This window comes from Coregonus clupeaformis, unplaced genomic scaffold, assembly GCF_020615455.1.
Source record: "Coregonus clupeaformis isolate EN_2021a unplaced genomic scaffold, ASM2061545v1 scaf0639, whole genome shotgun sequence".
Taxonomy (NCBI): domain Eukaryota; kingdom Metazoa; phylum Chordata; class Actinopteri; order Salmoniformes; family Salmonidae; genus Coregonus; species Coregonus clupeaformis.
In genome coordinates, this window is record NW_025534094.1 from 30,001 (window position 1) to 47,429 (window position 17,429).

The following is a 17,429-nucleotide window of genomic DNA, read 5'->3' on the forward strand; positions in this document are numbered from 1 at the left end:
ATAACAACAACTATGTCAGCTAGATAACAACAACTATGTCAGCTATATAACAACAACTATGTCAGCTATATAACAACAACTATGTCAGCTAGATAACAACAACTCTGTCAGCTAGATAACAACAACTCTGTCAGCTAGATAACAACAACTCTGTCAGCTAGATAACAACAACTCTGTCAGCTAGATAACAACTATGTCAGCTAGATAACAACAACTATGTCAGCTAGATAACAACAACTATGTCAGCTAGATAACAACAACTATGTCAGCTAGATAACATAACAACAACTATGTCAGCTAGATAACAACAACTCTGTCAGCTAGATAACAACAACTCTGTCAGCTAGATAACAACAACTCTGTCAGCTAGATAACAACAACTCTGTCAGCTAGATAACAACAACTCTGTCAGCTAGATAACAACAACTCTGTCAGCTAGATAGCAACAACTCTGTCACCTAGATAACAACAACTCTGTCAGCTAGATAACAACTCTCTGCTATCCACTATAGGGCCTACTGTTGTACACTATATGACATACAAGAAGTCTTCAAGACGTAAAGATGTAAACTTCAGTTTAGCTCCGTGTTGTCACACCCGTAGCACACAAGGGGTCTGGTTCCCGGACACAGAAGCAGCATGCTTTTAGTCTAGGACTAAGCACAAACTGGTTCCGGGAAACTGGCCCAAGAAGTCAAACCGCTTCAGACGTTTTATTGCCATTACAAATAATAACATCTGGTCCATATTGGAAACCCATGGACAGGATACAACTGAGGACTGAGTAGGAAAGATAGAGCAGCTGTTGTCATCCTCTGTGGATGAGAGTACAATAGCAGGAAACCACTGGAGGTAAGGCTGGGCATGTGCAGAGTAGAGTGGGTGTGCTAATGGGAGCGAAACAATCTGTTAAGGAATTCCTAGTTCCACATACCTTACCTACAGAGACAGAGACACAGACGTGTGCAAGCATGCACACACAAAAACACACACACAAACACACGGATCAACCGAACGTCAAATGGCTGACGTTCAAAGGAGACGAGCCCCGCTTGGCCCGAGGCTCCTCATGTCAAGTGAAGAAATTCAATGAAGCGACACACTCACACACTCTTCCATTTGTGGTCAGTGTCTATGAGTACTACCACGTGCTGTAGTGAAAGTGGTTGGTTGGCCTGGGTGAGAGACTGGGGGTGCCTCCCAAATGGAACCCTATTCCCTATTTAGTGCACTACTTTTGACCAGGGCAAACAGCACCCTATTCCCTTCATAGTAAACAATTTTTGACCAGAGCCCAAAAAGTAGTGCACTACATAGGGAATATAGGATGCCATTTTGGAGGCACCCTGGCTCCGCCCTGAGACCTGTTGCCTCCTCAGAGTTGAACAAATAGCATGTTGGTTGCCAGCTGGTGGGGACCAGTGGGCAGCTGGCTCTGCCCTGAGACCTGTTGTCTCCTCAGAGTTGAACAAGCAGCCTGTTGGTCGCCAGCTGGGGGACCAGGGGGCAGTCTGCTGAGACCTTTCTCTCAGAGTTGAACAAGCAGCCTGCGTGACTGGGGGGACCAGGGGGCAGCTGGTTCTGCCCTGAGACCTGTTAAAGTGCTGGGGATCATCAGGGGGCTCTGCCCTGAGACCTGTTGTCTCCTCAGAGTTGAACAAGCAGCCTGTTGGTCGCCAGCTGCGGGGGACCGCTGGCTCTGCCCTGAGACCTGTTAGCCCCAGGCCTGTGGGGCTCTATGGGCTTTACATTCACATGGTAATGTTCTGGGGCTGCAGGCTTTGTCCATTGGGAAACTGTGTTCACAGGGCTCTAAAACACTGCTAAGAGGTCTACACAAGACAGTGCCAAATAAGACACAAAACAGAGGGGGAGAGGGGGGGATTATAGGGGGGATTATGGGAATGGGATTATTTCAATGAAATTAATCAACTAGTATTATAGTGTGGACTGCATTGATTCCCACCCTGGTCTAAAACCGTCACAAAGTCAGCAACGTTTGTGTAAGCATAGGGCCTTGGCTACTGGTGACATCCAGTGGTTTCAAACTAGACTTACAGTCCCCTGGATCACTTCACCTGTTGTAGGCTAGTGAATTTGCCTTTTAAAATTAAATTAATCTAACATTAAAAATGAATGTTTTGAATGAATGTATTCAAAATGAAGTAAAACATTTCACTGTAGGCTAATTATTGCGTAACAATATCATGTGACAAAATAAGACCCCAAATTCACATAAAATAAGCAGAATATTAATAGATGTATTAAAGTAATTATGTAAATATCGAATCATTAACATATTACCGATTTACCGTTGCTTTCATTCGGTATTCTCATAGCGGCATTTTAATTCAAACTGTGCCCATTCTGCGGTAGGAAGCACCTGTCTACGTCACATACAGCACCTGTTTCGGGGTGGGGTCTGTCTGTCTCCACAGGCATCAAACCAAATTCCCGAAAGGTGTCGGACAAGGAAGGAGCTATCTTTAAGTCAAGCCACAAGGAGGACAGACAGAACAATGAGGAGTCTGTTTAGGAGGATAATGTAGATCTTTCTTTTGTTTTGTAGATCATTAATTGGACGAGATAATATTTATTAGTTTAATGGATCAATCATCAACGATGAGGAGGTTGATACTGGCCGCGTTCGTTCTCTCTTCCCTACCGGCAGGTGAGTTTTTGTTGATGAAAATAGCAATTCATATTTGAATCGTTAAATGTTGTCAATTCGTCCTGTTCTTGCATTACAGCTTCTATATGGTGTTGATTTCATTTCCTACATTTTCCTTATTTAGTCGAGTCAAAAGTTGATGCTATTGTAATGAATCCATCCACAACCAAAACAGTTCCAGTGACTAGCCAGTTAGGCACGAGCCGGGGTATCGGTCACATGATGGACAGATACCTGATGAGTTTTCACCAATGACACGCACTGTAGTCCTATCAAGTTACAGATCCTGATCCCTATCTAGATTTAGCCCTACTCATCATGAAATTGCAATTCACCTTTTAGAGCAAAACACCTGTTGGTTTGGCTCTAGCTGGGGGGGACTCGGAGACATGGAATGGGTGTTAGTTATGCTGACATTTCACTTCAATGGTTGTAATTATTATTATAATTATAATTATGGAGGGCATACAAGGACATTGACATAGAGCTAGACAGTTACAAGAGTAGCCTGACTAGCCTAAATGGCAACCTGGTCTCAGAACATTTCGTATTATTCTGTATGTAAACCAAGACACTCCATTTAGTGTGATATATTATGTTTGGTATAGTTACATAAGACTGAGTGTTACTTAAGGCAAAAACGAAAGTAGGGTGGTTGGTTGGGGTAGATGAGTTGGCGTATAACGCAAAGGTCTAACTCTAGCAACCCAAAGGTTACTATTCATCACTACCAATTAGCGTTTTAGCTAATTAGGAACTTTTCAACTACTTGCTACTTTGCATCTACTTAGCATGTTAACTAACCCTAACCTTAACCCTACACCTAACATTAACCATTTTAGCTAACCCTTCCCCTAACCCGTTAAGCTAACTCCTAAACTTAACCCTAACCCCTAGCCTAACATACTAAATGGAGCGTCTCGGATTTACATACAGAATAATACAAAATGCTTTGAGACCAGGTTGTAAATGGTGATCTATTGCCTATATATCCCTCAACTCAACTATGGACCTCAAAGCCAGTTCCACTGTGGTTTTTCATTGTTCCCTTCTAATCAGGGAGTGATGTAGACCTGGAACATCAGGTGGGTGCAATTCATTATCAGGTAGAACAGAAAAACAGGGCAGGGCTCTCCAAAACTGTCCCTGGAGAGATACCGTCCTGTAGGTTATCGCTCCAACCGTAATCTAGCACACCTGATTCTAATAGTTAGCTGGTTGATAAGCTGAACCAGGTTAGTTACAACTGGGGTTGGAGCGAAAACATACAGGAGGGTAGCTCTCCAGGAACAGGGTTGGAGACTCTTTTGGTCGGGTAAGAGTTGAATACTCCTGACCTATACTGTAGAGCAGGGCTGCCCAACCCTCTTCCTGGAGATCTACTGTCCTGTAGGTTTTCAGTCCAACCCTCTTCCTGGAGATCTACTGTCCTGTAGGTTTTCAGTCCAACCCTCTTCCTGGAGATCTACTGTCCTGTAGGTGTTCAGTCCAACCCTAATTTAGCATATCTGATTCAGCTAGTTAAGGTCTTGTTGAGCAGCTAATAAGTAGAATCAGGTGTGTTAAATTAGGGTTGGACTGAAAACCCACAGGACGGTAGATCTCCAGGAAGAGGGTTGGGCAGCCCTGCTCTAGAGGTATTTTTACATTCAAAATGGAAGTTGGGTCTATTTGAATTGCTGTGTGACCAGTAGCATCAAACTGTTTCCTGTGGCTGGCAGTCTCTTTCTTTCAGTCACTAGTTTTTCTGGTTGAACCACTTTCAGCAGGGCTCTGTCACACACGTACACATACTCTCTATAGAGCTCTGTCACACACATGTACACATACTCTCTATAGAGCTCTGTCACACACATGTACACATACACTATCTCAAATTCAATATGCTTTAACCCAATGAGTCCCACTGTAACGCCAGCACATTTTGGACTTATAACCCCTTTAGTCACAGCTAGAGCAGTGTTTGTGAGACAAGGGCAGCCCGAATGGTTTGAGCTACAAACTATTAAAGCTATCTATGAAAAGCTGAGACTCTCAGGAACACGCACGTGACATGTTTTGCTTTATGACGCTCAGAAGCTACAGAAGAGTCTTTAGAAGGTAAGTGGTTCTTCTACATAGATCATAGGAAATCCCAGGACATAGTGTCTGTAATAAGCTCATATAGTTGCTGTCACAAACTCCAAACACTTGTCACTGACTAGTTGAATATTCATATCCCAGTGAGCAAGCCATTTTTGTATTTACAGCATTCATATGAATTCATTTCATCAGGTTTTTGCTTTGGCTGACCTTATTTTCTATTGATATTTGTCAATAAAACTCATAAATGCAACTGTTTAGGTCAAATTGTTTTGTGTTCTATGTGTAGCCCTGGTTGTCCTGAAAATAAAATGCTGAAACACTTCATTGTGAGACTAAACATAAAGGCTGGACATGCAGATACAGTTGAAGTCGGAAGTGTACAAACACTTAGGTTGGAGTCATTAAAACTTGGTTTTCAACCACTCCACAAATTTCTTGTTAACAAACTATAGATTTGGCAAGTCTGTTAGGACATCTACTTTGTGCATGACACAAGTAATTCTTCCAACAATTGTTTACAGACAGATTATTTCACAAAATAATTCACTGTATCACAATTCCAGTGGGTCAGAAGTTTACATACACAAAGTTGACTGTGCCTTTTAAACAGCTAGAAAATTCCAGAAAATGATGTCATGGCTTTAGAAGCTTTTGATAGGCTAATTGACATCATTTGAGTCAATTGGAGGTGTACCTGTGAATGTATTTCAAGGCCTACCTTCAAACTCAGTGCCTCTTTTGCTTGACATCATGAGAAAATCAAAAGAAATCAGCCAAGACCTCAGAAAAAGTAAATGGTAGACCTCCACAAGTCTGGTTCATCCTTGGGAGCAATTTCCAAACGCCTGAAGGTACCACGTTCATCTGTACAAACAATAGTACGCAAGTATAAACACCATGGGACCACGCAGCCGTCATACCGCTCATCTCCTAGAGATGAACGTACTTTGGTGCGAATCAATCCCAGAACATCATGAGGAAGGAAAATGATGTGGATATATATTGAAGCAACATCTCAAGACATCAGTCAGAAAGTTAAAGTTTGGTCACAAATGGGTCTTCCAAATGGACAATGACCCCAAGCATACTTCCAAAGTTGTGGCAAAATGGCTTAAGGACAACAAAGTCAAGGTATTGGAGTGGCCATCACAAAGCCCTGACCTCAATCCTATAGAAAATGTGTGGGCAGAACTGAAAAAGCGTGTGCGAGCAAGGAGGCCTACAAACCTGACTCAGTTACACCAGCTCTGTCAGGAGGAATGGGCCAAAATTCACCCAACTTATTGTGGGAAGCTTGTGGAAGGCTACCCAAAACGTTTGACCCAAGTTAAACAATTTAAAGGCAATGCTACCAAATACTAATTGAGTGTGTGTAAACCTCTGACCCACTGGGAATGTCATGAAATAAAAATAAAAGCTGAAATAAATCATTCTCTCTACTATTATTCTGACATTTCAGATTCTTAAAATAAAGTGGTGATCCTAACTGACCTAAGACAGGGAATTTTTACAAGGATTAAATGTCAGGAATTGTGAAACTGAGTTTAAATGTATTTGGCTAAAGTGTATGTAAACTTCCGACTTCAACTGTAAATGAAAGTCAGATAAATGAAAAGCCGATTTTTGCTGTGGTCTCGGGACTGATAGGGTTAATGGCATGAAAGACCAGGTCAATGTTGCCAAAGTGAGGTGATACACAACAATTATGAAAACAACCATGACAACAATAAGAACAGTAGCTATGATACAGATAATAATACTCTCTCTCATACACACACACACTAGGCCTGGGAATTACTAGAGACCTCACGATACGATATGTATTGTGATTTGATACTGTGATTTGATGTTCCAACATATTGCTCACTATATGTCTCCTGCAGAGAGACAAGTGAGAATGAGTTTTGATCAGTCATAGAAATAACAGTGCCGAAAACAAGTTGGCTCACTATTTAAAAATAAAATGGAGAACAAGCTATAGGATGAAAAATACTGGAGTTTTGGCGCAGGTACAGCCAACTAGCACTAGCTAGCACTACCTAGCACAAAACTATTCACAATCAATAGGCCTACTTGGAGTCAGTATCGATTATAAAGTGTCCAAAATACTCTATCAATGTTTTATTTTTTATCAGTACACACACACACATTCCCACTTTAACACACACACACACACTGACATGTATTCTCTCCCACCAGAGGTGCAGAGTGTCCAGGTGACTGTTCCCCAGACAGAGAGGAGTACAGCTCTGTTTGCCTCGATCATCCTGAAGTGTGACTACTCAACCTCCGCTAACCAGCAGAATGTCCTGGTCACCTGGCAATACAAGTCCTTCTGCAAGGACCCCGTCCTGGAGTACTACTCCCAAGGTTAGTTCTGGACCCTGTCCTGGAGTACTACTCCCCAGGTTAGTTCTGGACCCTGTCCTGGAGTACTACTCCCCAGGTTAGTTCTGGACCCTGTCCTGGAGTACTACTCCCCAGGTTAGTTCTGGAACCTGTCCTGGAGTACTACTCCCCAGGTTAGTTCTGGACCCTGTCCTGGAGTACTACTCCCCAGGTTAGTTCTGGACCCTGTCCTGGAGTACTACTCCCCAGGTTAGTTCTGGACCCTGTCCTGGAGTACTACTCCCCAGGTTAGTTCTGGACCCTGTCCTGGAGTACTACTCCCAAGGTTAGTTCTGGAACCTGTCCTGGAGTACTACTCCCCAGGTTAGTTCTGGAAGCTGTCCTGGAGTACTACTCCCCAGGTTAGTTCTGGAACCTGTCCTGGAGTACTACTCCCAAGGTTAGTTATGGATCCTGTCCTGGAGTACTACTCCCAAGGTTAGTTATGGATCCTGTCCTGGAGTACTACTCCCAAGGTTAGTTCTGGACCCTGTCCTGGAGTACTACTCCCAAGGTTAGTTATGGATCCTGTCCTGGAGTATTACTCCCCAGGTTAGTTATGGACCCTGTCCTGGAGTATTTCTCCCAAGGTTACATTTACATTTACGTCATTTAGCAGACGCTCTTATCCAGAGCGACTTACAAATTGGTGCATTCACCCTATAGCCAGTGGGATAACCACTTTACAATATATATATATACTTTTTTTATTTAGGGGGGGGGGTGGGGGGTAGAAGGATTACTTTATCCTATCCCAGGTATTCCTTAAAGAGGTGGGGTTTCAAATGTCTCCGGAAGGTGGTGAGTGACTCCGCTGGCCTGGCGTCGTGAGGGAGCTTGTTCCACCATTGGGGTGCCAGAGCAGCGAACAGTTTTGACTGGGCTGAGCGGGAACTATGCTTCCGCAGAGGAAGGGAGCCAGCAGGCCAGAGGTGGATGAACGCAATGCCCTCGTTTGGGTGTAGGGACTGATCAGAGCCTGAAGGTACGGAGGTGCCGTTCCCCTCACAGCTCCATAGGCAAGCACCATGGTCTTGTAACAGATGCGAGCTTCAACTGGAAGCCAGTGGAGTGTGCGGAGGAGCGGGGTGACGTGAGAGAACTTGGGAAGGTTGAACACCAGACGGGCTGCGGCATTCTGGATGAGTTGTAGGGGTTTATTGGCACAGGCAGGAGCCCAGCCAACAGCGAGTTGCAGTAATCCAGACGGGAGATGACAAGTGCCTGGATTAGGACCTGTGCCGCTTCCTGTGTAAGGCAGGGTCGTACTCTCCGAATGTTGTAGAGCATGAACCTGCAGGATCGGGTCACCGCCTTGATGTTAGCGGAGAACGACAGGGTGTTGTCCAGGGTCACGCCAAGGCTCTTCGCACTCTGGGAGGAGGACACAACGGAGTTGTCAACCGTGATGGCGAGATCATGGAACGGGCAGTCCATCCCCGGGAGGAAGAGCAGCTCCGTCTTGCCAAGGTTCAGCTTGAGGTGGTGATCCGTCATCCATACTGATATGTCTGCCAGACATGCAGAGATGCGATTCGCCACCTGGTTATCAGAAGGGGGAAAGGAGAAGATTAGTTGTGTATCGTCGGCGTAGCAATGATAGGAGAGGCCATGTGAGGATATGACAGAGCCAAGTGACTTGGTGTATAGCGAGAATAGGAGAGGGCCTAGAACTGAGCCCTGGGGGACACCAGTGGTGAGAGCACGTGGTGCGGAGACAGCTTCTCGCCACGCCACTTGGTAGGAGCGACCGGTCAGGTAGGACGCAATCCAAGAGTGAGCCGCGCCGGAGATGCCCAGCTCGGAGAGGGTGGAGAGGAGGATCTGATGGTTCACAGTATCAAAGGCAGCAGACAGGTCTAGAAGGACAAGAGCAGAGGAGAGAGAGTTAGCTTTAGCAGTGCGGAGAGCCTCCGTGACACAGAGAAGAGCAGTCTCAGTTGAATGACCAGTCCTGAAACCTGACTGGTTTGGATCAAGAAGGTCATTCTGAGAGAGATAGCAAGAGAGTTGGCTAAAGACAGCACGCTCAATAGTTTTGGAAAGAAAAGAAAGAAGGGATACTGGTCTGTAGTTGTTGACATCAGAGGGATCGAGTGTTGGTTTTTTGAGAAGGGGGTGCAACTCTCGCTCTCTTGAAGACGGAAGGGACATAGCCAGCGGTCAAGGATGAGTTGATCAGCGAGGTGAGGTAGGGGAGAAGGTCACCGGAGATGGTCTGGAGAAGAGAGGAGGGGATGGGGTCAAGCGGGCAGGTTGTTGGGCGGCCTGCAGTCACAAGTCGCGAGATTTTATCTGGAGAGAGAGGGGAGAAAGAAGTCAAAGCATAGGGTAGGGCAGTGTGAGCAGGACCAGCAGTGTCATTAGACTTAACAAACGAGGATCGGATGTCGTCAACCTTCTTTTCAAAGTGGTTGACGAAGTCATCCACAGAGAGGGAGGGGGGGGGGGGAGGAGGAGGATTCAGCAGGGAGGAGAATGTGGCAAAGAGCTTCCCTAGGGTTAGAGGCAGATGCTTGGAATTTAGAGTGGTAGAAAGTGGCCTTAGCAGCAGAAACAGATGAAGAAAATGTAGAGAGGAGGGAGTGAAAAGATGCCAGGTCCGCAGGGGAGTCTAGTTTTCTTCCATTTCCGCTCAGCTGCCCGGAGCTCTGTTCTGTGAGCTCGCAATGAGTCATCAAGCCACGGAGCTGGAGGGGAGGACCGAGCCGGCCGGGAGGATAGGGGACACAGAGAGTCAAAGGATGCAGAAAGGGGAGGAGAGGAGGGTTGAGGAGGCAGAATCAGGAGATTGGAGGGAGAAGGATTGAGCAGAGGGAAGAGATGATAGGATGGAAGAGGAGAGAGTAGTGGGAGAGAGAGAGCGAAGGTTGCGGCGGCGCATTACCATCTGTGTAGGGGCAGAGTGAGTAGTGTTGGAGGAGAGCGAGAGAGAAAAGGATACAAAGTAGTGGTCGGAGACATGGAGGGGAGTTGCAGTGAGATTAGTAGAAGAGCAGCATCTAGTAAAGATGAGGTCAAGCGTATTGCCTGCCTTGTGAGTAGGGGGGACGGTGAGAGGGTGAGGTCAAAAGAGGAGAGGAGTGGAAAGAAGGAGGCAAAGAGAAATGAGTCAAATGTAGACGTAGGGAGGTTGAAATCCCCCAAAACTGTGAGGGGTGAGCCATCCTCAGGAAAGGAACTTATCAAGGCGTCAAGCTCATTGATGAACTCTCCAAGGGAACCTGGAGGGCGATAGATGACAAGGATATTAAGCTTAAATGGGCTAGTGACTGTGACAGCATGGAATTCAAATGAGGAGATAGACAGATGGGTTAGGGGAAAAATTGAGAATGTCCACTTGGGAGAGATGAGGATTCCTGTGCCACCACCCCTACTACCAGATGCTCTCGGGGTATGCGAGAACACATGGTCAGACGAGGAGAGAGCAGTAGGAGTAGCAGTGTTTTCAGTGGTAATCCATGTTTCCGTCAGCGCCAGGAAGTCGAGGGACTGGAGGGTAGCATAGGCTGGGATGAAGTCAGCCTTGTTGGCAGCAGAACGGCAGTTCCAGAGGCTGCCTGAGACCTGGAACTCCAGGTGTGTGGTGCGTGCAGGGACCACCAGGTTAGAGAGGCAGGTTAGTTATGGATCCTGTCCTGGAGTATTACTCCCCAGGTTAGTTATGGACCCTGTCCTGGAGTATTTCTCCCAAGGTTAGTTATGGAAGTGAAGGGAACTGGCCTGGAGCTGGGTTTGGAGGTTAACCTGTAGCCCAACAAGTTAACTTGTTGGGCTACAGGTTAACTTGTTGGGCTACAGAATTTGCCTATACACTCCGTCAAACTAAGGTTGTTAGTGGTTGGGTAGATGAGTTTGCTGTAGTGTTTTTTTCAGGTTTGTAGTGAGGCCCAAACTTCCTGTCTCACTCTACTAAAGAGCAGGACACAAATTACTGGTGATGTACAGTAACACTCAGTCACACACAGACACACACTTCTGTATGAAACGTATCTCCCTCTTCTATAGCGTACCAGAATGCTCTGCAGCTGGGTCAGGACCCGGCCAATGACTGCCCAGACCGCCAGCGCACCGTGAGAACCGTCGTCCAGAAGAGCGGCACCAACGTGGCCATACTGGGCCCAGAGTACCGGGAACGCAAGATCTCCGTCCAGAACCGTGAGTCCAGACAGCCTTGGGTTGCAAAATGTCAGTAACTTTCCCTAAATTCCCCAGTTTGATAGAAATCCTGGTTGGAGGATTCCAGATTCCCCGCTTAATCCCTTCTGATTCCGGAAATCCTTCAACCCGGGGATTTCTGGAAAACCTGGGAATTTTAGGAACGTTAGTGGAATTTTGCAACCTTAATCCAGCCGCAACATCACATGCCTCCCCCCAGCCGTTGCACAACATGAACTAATCAAGATAGTGGTGGAATAGAACGAAAATGTGACATGACTGGCGGTTCCCAGAGGAATGGAATGAGAAACAGCGTCCAAAAACAGCGTATCAATGTGTGCTCTTTGTTGCTGTCTTCTCCACAGAGGCTGACCTGGTGATCAATGAGATCATGTGGTGGGATAACGGGGTTTACTACTGTTCAGTCACCGCTGCAGGAGACACCAGCGGCGGCTTGGATGGCGTGATCAAACTCACCGTCTACAGTAAGTTGACCACAACCACAGCTATGACCACAACCTGGGCCGTATTCATAAAGCATCTCAGAGTGGGAGTGCTGTACTGGGATCAGGACCCTCCTGTCCATATAATCTGAATTAAGAGACGTGGGTATAAGTGCATGTCTTTTTCCTGACTTGTTAAGTATCATTTGATGTAGTGATGTGTTGTGGCTGTGTCCAGACTGTTCAGTATCATTTGATGTAGTGATGTGTTGTGGCTGTGTCCAGACTGTTCAGTATCATTTGATGTAGTGATGTGTTGTGGCTGTGTCCAGACTGTTCAGTATCATTTGATGTATTGATGTCCTGTGTTGTGGCTGTGTCCAGACTGGCTGACGGTGCTGTTCATGGTGATTGGAGCTCTTCTCCTCATCTTACTGTTCTGTATCTGCTGCTGCCAGTGTTGTCCTCAGAGGTGCTGCTGCTACGTCCGTTGCCCCTGCTGCCCACAGACCTGCTGCTGTCCTGAGAAAGGTAGGGCAGTGCCTCGGTCTCTCTTCACGCTCTCTCTTCACAGTGTCTTCACGCTCTCTCTCGCTTCACTCTTCTCTTTGTCCTCTCTCTCTCTCTCTCTTCACTCTTCTCTTTGTCCTCTCTCTCTCTCTCTCTCTTCACTCTTCTCTTTGTCCTCTCTCTCTCTCTGACACCATCTCACCTCTCATCTCTTCCTCTGTGTGTGTCTCTCTCCAGCGGTGATGCAGCACAGGATGATGAAGGATGCCCAGAGGGCCATGAGTCCATGGATGGGAGGTCAGCCTATCTACGGCCCCATGAGCCACGGCTCCTCACAGATGAACCCTCTGCTGTATACAGGTTAGTACACCACACACACACACACACACACACACGGGAGTCTCTCTCACACACACACTCACCGGGAGTCTCTCTCTCACACACACACACACTCGCACACAGGGAGTCTCTCTCTCTCTCACACACACACACACACACACACACACAGGGAGTCTCTCTCACACACACACACACAGGGAGTCTCTCTCTCACACACACACACACACACTCACACACAGGGAGTCTCTCTCACACACACACACACACACACACACACACACACACACAGGGAGTCTCTCTCTCACACACACACACACACAGGGAGTCTCTCTCTCACACACACACACACACACACAGGGAGTCTCTCTCACACACACACACACACACACACACACACACAGGGAGTCTCCCTCTCTCACACACACACACACACTCAGAGTCTCTCTCACACACACACTCACACACAGGGAGTCTCTCTCTCTCACACACACACACACACACACACACACATAGGGAGTCTCCTCTCTCACACACACACACACACACACACACACACACACACAGGGAGTCTCTCTCTCACACTCGCACACAGGGAGTCTCTCTCTCACACACACACACACACACACACACACACAGGGAGTCTCTCTCTCTCACACACACACACACACACACACACACACACAGGGAGTCTCTCTCACACACACACACACACACACACACACACACACAGGGAGTCTCTCTCTCACACACACACACACACACACACACACACACAGGGAGTCTCTCTCTCTCACACACACACACACACACACACAGGGAGTCTCTCTCACACACACACACACTCGGAGTCTCTCTACACACACACACACACTCGGAGTCTCTCTCACACACACACTCACACACAGGGAGTCTCTCTCTCTCACACACACACACAGGGAGTCTCTCTCTCACACACACACACACACACACACACACACACACACACACACACAGGGAGTCTCTCTCACACACACACACACACACACACACACACACACACAGGGAGTCTCTCACACACACACACACACACACTCGGAGTCTCCCTGTGTGTGTGTGTGTGTGTGTGTGTGTGTGTGTGTGTGTGTGTGTGTGTGTGTGTGTGTGTGAGAGAGAGACTCCTGTGTGTGTGTGTGTGTGTGTGAGAGAGAGAGACTCCGTGTGTGTGTGTGTGTGTGTGAGAGAGAGAGACTCCCTGTGTGTGAGTGTGTGTGTGAGAGAGACTCCGAGTGTGTGTGTGTGTGTGAGAGAGACTCCGAGTGTGTGTGTGTGTGTGTGAGAGAGAGAGACTCCTGTGTGTGTGTGTGTGTGTGTGTGTGTGTGAGAGAGACTCCCTGTGTGTGTGTGTGTGTGTGTGTGTGAGAGAGACTCCCTGTGTGTGTGTGTGTGTGTGTGTGTGTCTCTACACACACACACACACACACTCGCGGCAGGTAGCTTAGTGGGTAAGAGCGTTGTGCCAGTAACCGAAAGGTCGCTGGTTCTAATCCCCGAGCCGACTAGGTGAAAAATCTGTCGATGTGCCCTTGAGCAAGGCACTTAACCCTAATTGCTCCTGTAAGTCGCTCTGGATAAGAGCGTCTGCTAAATGACTAAAAATAAATAAATAATAAAAATAAAAAAATCTCTCACACACACACTCACACACAGGGAGTCTCTCTCTCTCTCTCACACACACACACACACACACACACACAGGGAGTCTCTCTCACACACACACACACACACACTCTCACACACACACTCACACACAGGGAGTCTCTCACACACACACACACACACAGCAGAGCTATGCTTCTTATCTTCTAAATGTCTTGAACAAATCCAAATTTGTCACTTATCATGGTTTGTTCTATCCCATCAGGCTCCCAATCAGGGAAGAGCATCGCCATGGCCCCCATGCCCCTCCCCCTTCCCACGTCTGGCTACAACATGCCCCCCAGTGTCCATGCTGCCAGCGTCTATGGCAACCAACACCCTGGAAACAACCAGATGCTAGAATACCTGGAGAACCAGGTGAGGGGCATGGATGGGACCAGCCCCATGATGCAGCCCCAGCCCCACCACCAGCAGCTCCAGATGATGCCCCCTCCCCCCCAGCACATGATGCCCCAGCACGTCCCCTACTCAGCGGGTCCTCCCAGCATGCTCTCTGGCCTGGACGACGGGCCCATGGAGCACCGGGGGGTCATCCAGATGCCTCCCATCATAAAGCAGCCTGGACGAGGGGGTCAGAGAGGGGGCCAGCCGCCACTTGCTCCTAAAACACGCCCTCCCAGCTCCAGCGAGAGCAGCCGCAGCGAGAGTCGCTTCACTAATCACCGTGACGACTGCAGCGAAGCCGGCGGGCGCCGTTATCTGTCGCCGTCAAGGAGCCGTGGCATGCCAAGGAGCTACAGCGAAGACTTTCTGGACGGGGAGAGCCGCGTGGTGCGGGGTCGAATGGGTTCACGTGACGACCTCAGCGACAGGGTCCCTCGATCCCGCTCCAGAGACGACCTGTTCGAGGAGCAGCGTCGCGCCCCGCCTCCCAGCAACTACTCCCGCTCCCGCAGAGGGTCGTTCAGTTCAGATGAGGACGAAAACGTCAGGAGAGGAGGGGGCAGAGGTCACAGGGGAGGGGGAGGAGGAGGAGGAATGTATTCGGACACCCCTCCCAGCTATTCTGAATACGAGCCGGGACAGAAAACACCAAGGAGGAATGAGCGCTACTCTGTTAAAACACTTCTTTAGTTAGTACACTGAATACACACTCCTAAACACTTCAACACACAAACCACTAACACAACCCCTTCAAAAGCATTTACCATCTGACAACAGCATTTGATCCATGCCTTGAATTACACACAATCACGCAGATATGAAAGAATTACTCACAGAGACACACTGGTGCATGCTACTTGGTCTCGTCACTGCTTCCATTCAGGGAGCCCTTAATGAATGTGTGTCACACTACATTGCAAGAGTTCTGGCAGGTGCACTGTTGTCATCTGATCTAATCTGGGCTCTCACTGGCTGCCTCTCCTCTCCTTCTGCTGAATGGCATTACAACAGCCCCCTCTGCTGGTTGAACGCTTTTAGAGCAGACACGTGCCCAATCTTGCCAATCTCTTGTGCAAACAAAAGCTGTGTGTGTGCACAGTACAGTAGTCAGCCAGCCAGTCAGTTAGTACAGTAGTCAGCCAGCCAGTCAGTTAGTACAGTAGTCAGCCAGCCAGTCAGTTAGTACAGTAGTCAGCCAGCCAGTCAGTCAGTTAGTCCAGTATTCAGTCAGTCAGTCAAGCCTCAACAGTAGTTGATCAGTTGAAAGGCTCAGCATTGGGGAAACCAGAGACTGTAGAAAGAGCTGTGGCAATTGTCTCAGGTCCCGCTGTCATGTCCTCCTCCACTCTCTCTCTCTCTCTCTCTCTCTCTCTCTCTCTCTCTCTCTCTCCTCATATTGTGCTATTCTAATGGGGAATGACAGGGATGAAGGACAACCTATGAAAGAGCTGAAGTTGGGTCATTTTGCAGAGCTAAGCATTTGTCCTTGGTCATCAACCATGTTGTCCTCCTGACTTTTTATTTTATTTTTTTTTATTTATTATTATTATTATTTTTTATTTTTTTTATTATTATTATTTTTTTGTCATTTAGCAGACGCTCTTATCCAGAGCTGGCGGCATGCAATTCCACATGTCGATCTGATATTCTAGATTCATTGTTTTTGAAGTTACTGCATATATCTTAAGCTGACGTTTTGAATGGTATTTTGGTTTTATATTTAACATTTTATTTGTATCATTGCCATAATAGATGAGAATAATACATAATGCCTTAATTAATTGTTTGTCAAAAGTCAACCAGAAAACAAAGCAAATGTATTTTAATAATATGTTTCCTGTTTGTTTTTAGCCATAGCCTATGTAAGCTTGTACTCCATGATCACTCAGGTCCCTTTTCTACATGTTGTACATGTAAATAGTTTGAATTGTGCACTCTGTCTGGATATCTTGACTTGTGAATATTCAGTTAAGTAGGTATCCGTATGGCTCACGATATTTACAATGTGAGGAAAATGAGCAAAGACTGTGCTGTTACATGAAGTCAGTTTGCTTAGGAACTTATCCTGTTAGAGAAAGCAAAACCACCACCACCTCCTCAGGGTGAACTAGGCTTTGATGTGAAGATCACAGCTGTATTATTGTGTATAATTTGATGTCTATGGATAGACAATGTTGGTGGTGTAGGTTTCTCCCTCTTAGGGACAATGAAGGAAATGTTTTCAATAAAGTTATTTTATAGATACCTTGGTGTACAGGTGTCTTCACCCAACTGGTTCCCATTTCAAACATTCTGCAGGCAAATTACATACTGACACACTGACACCCAACAGGCTGGCTTATAGGACACACTGACACACTGACACCCAACAGGCTGGCCTATAGGACATGCGTGCACACACACTAGGAAGCTCCTCCATTGTCCAGTAATTTCCATACACACAGACCGTGAATGCCTGCTTCAGACCTATATATGATCACCTTTGTGTTGTGATCAGATTAGTTCAAGGCAATGTAAAGACAAATTGACAATTGATTTGAGTAAAATTACATTCAGGATCAAAGGCCATCCATAAGATGTATGTCATTGGATGTCATACTCGTTTGTGATAATTTCTTCAACATAACAAAGTTAGCAGGAATTAAATGCATATTTTTTTTATTTCACATAATTTACACTGTGTTGAAAATGTTTTGCAAGAGGATTGTAACGTTTGTGTAAATATTCGTCATCAAATTCATGTGCGGCTGCGCGGC

At 46.8% G+C, this 17,429-nt stretch overlaps 1 protein-coding gene across 1 annotated transcript; it reads left to right on the forward strand.

Annotated features, from left to right (window-relative positions):
* The first annotated feature begins 2,468 nt into the window (after positions 1-2,468).
* Positions 2,469-15,825, forward strand: LOC121561510 (immunoglobulin-like domain-containing receptor 1). The gene is made up of 7 exons (XM_045216211.1): positions 2,469-2,671; positions 6,956-7,126; positions 11,153-11,302; positions 11,668-11,787; positions 12,130-12,276; positions 12,493-12,615; positions 14,495-15,825. Exons 1-7 carry the CDS (start codon positions 2,605-2,607, stop codon positions 15,361-15,363), a joined length of 1,647 nt encoding a protein of 548 aa, XP_045072146.1. The 5' UTR covers positions 2,469-2,604; the 3' UTR covers positions 15,364-15,825.
* Positions 15,826-17,429: the final 1,604 nt, after the last annotated feature.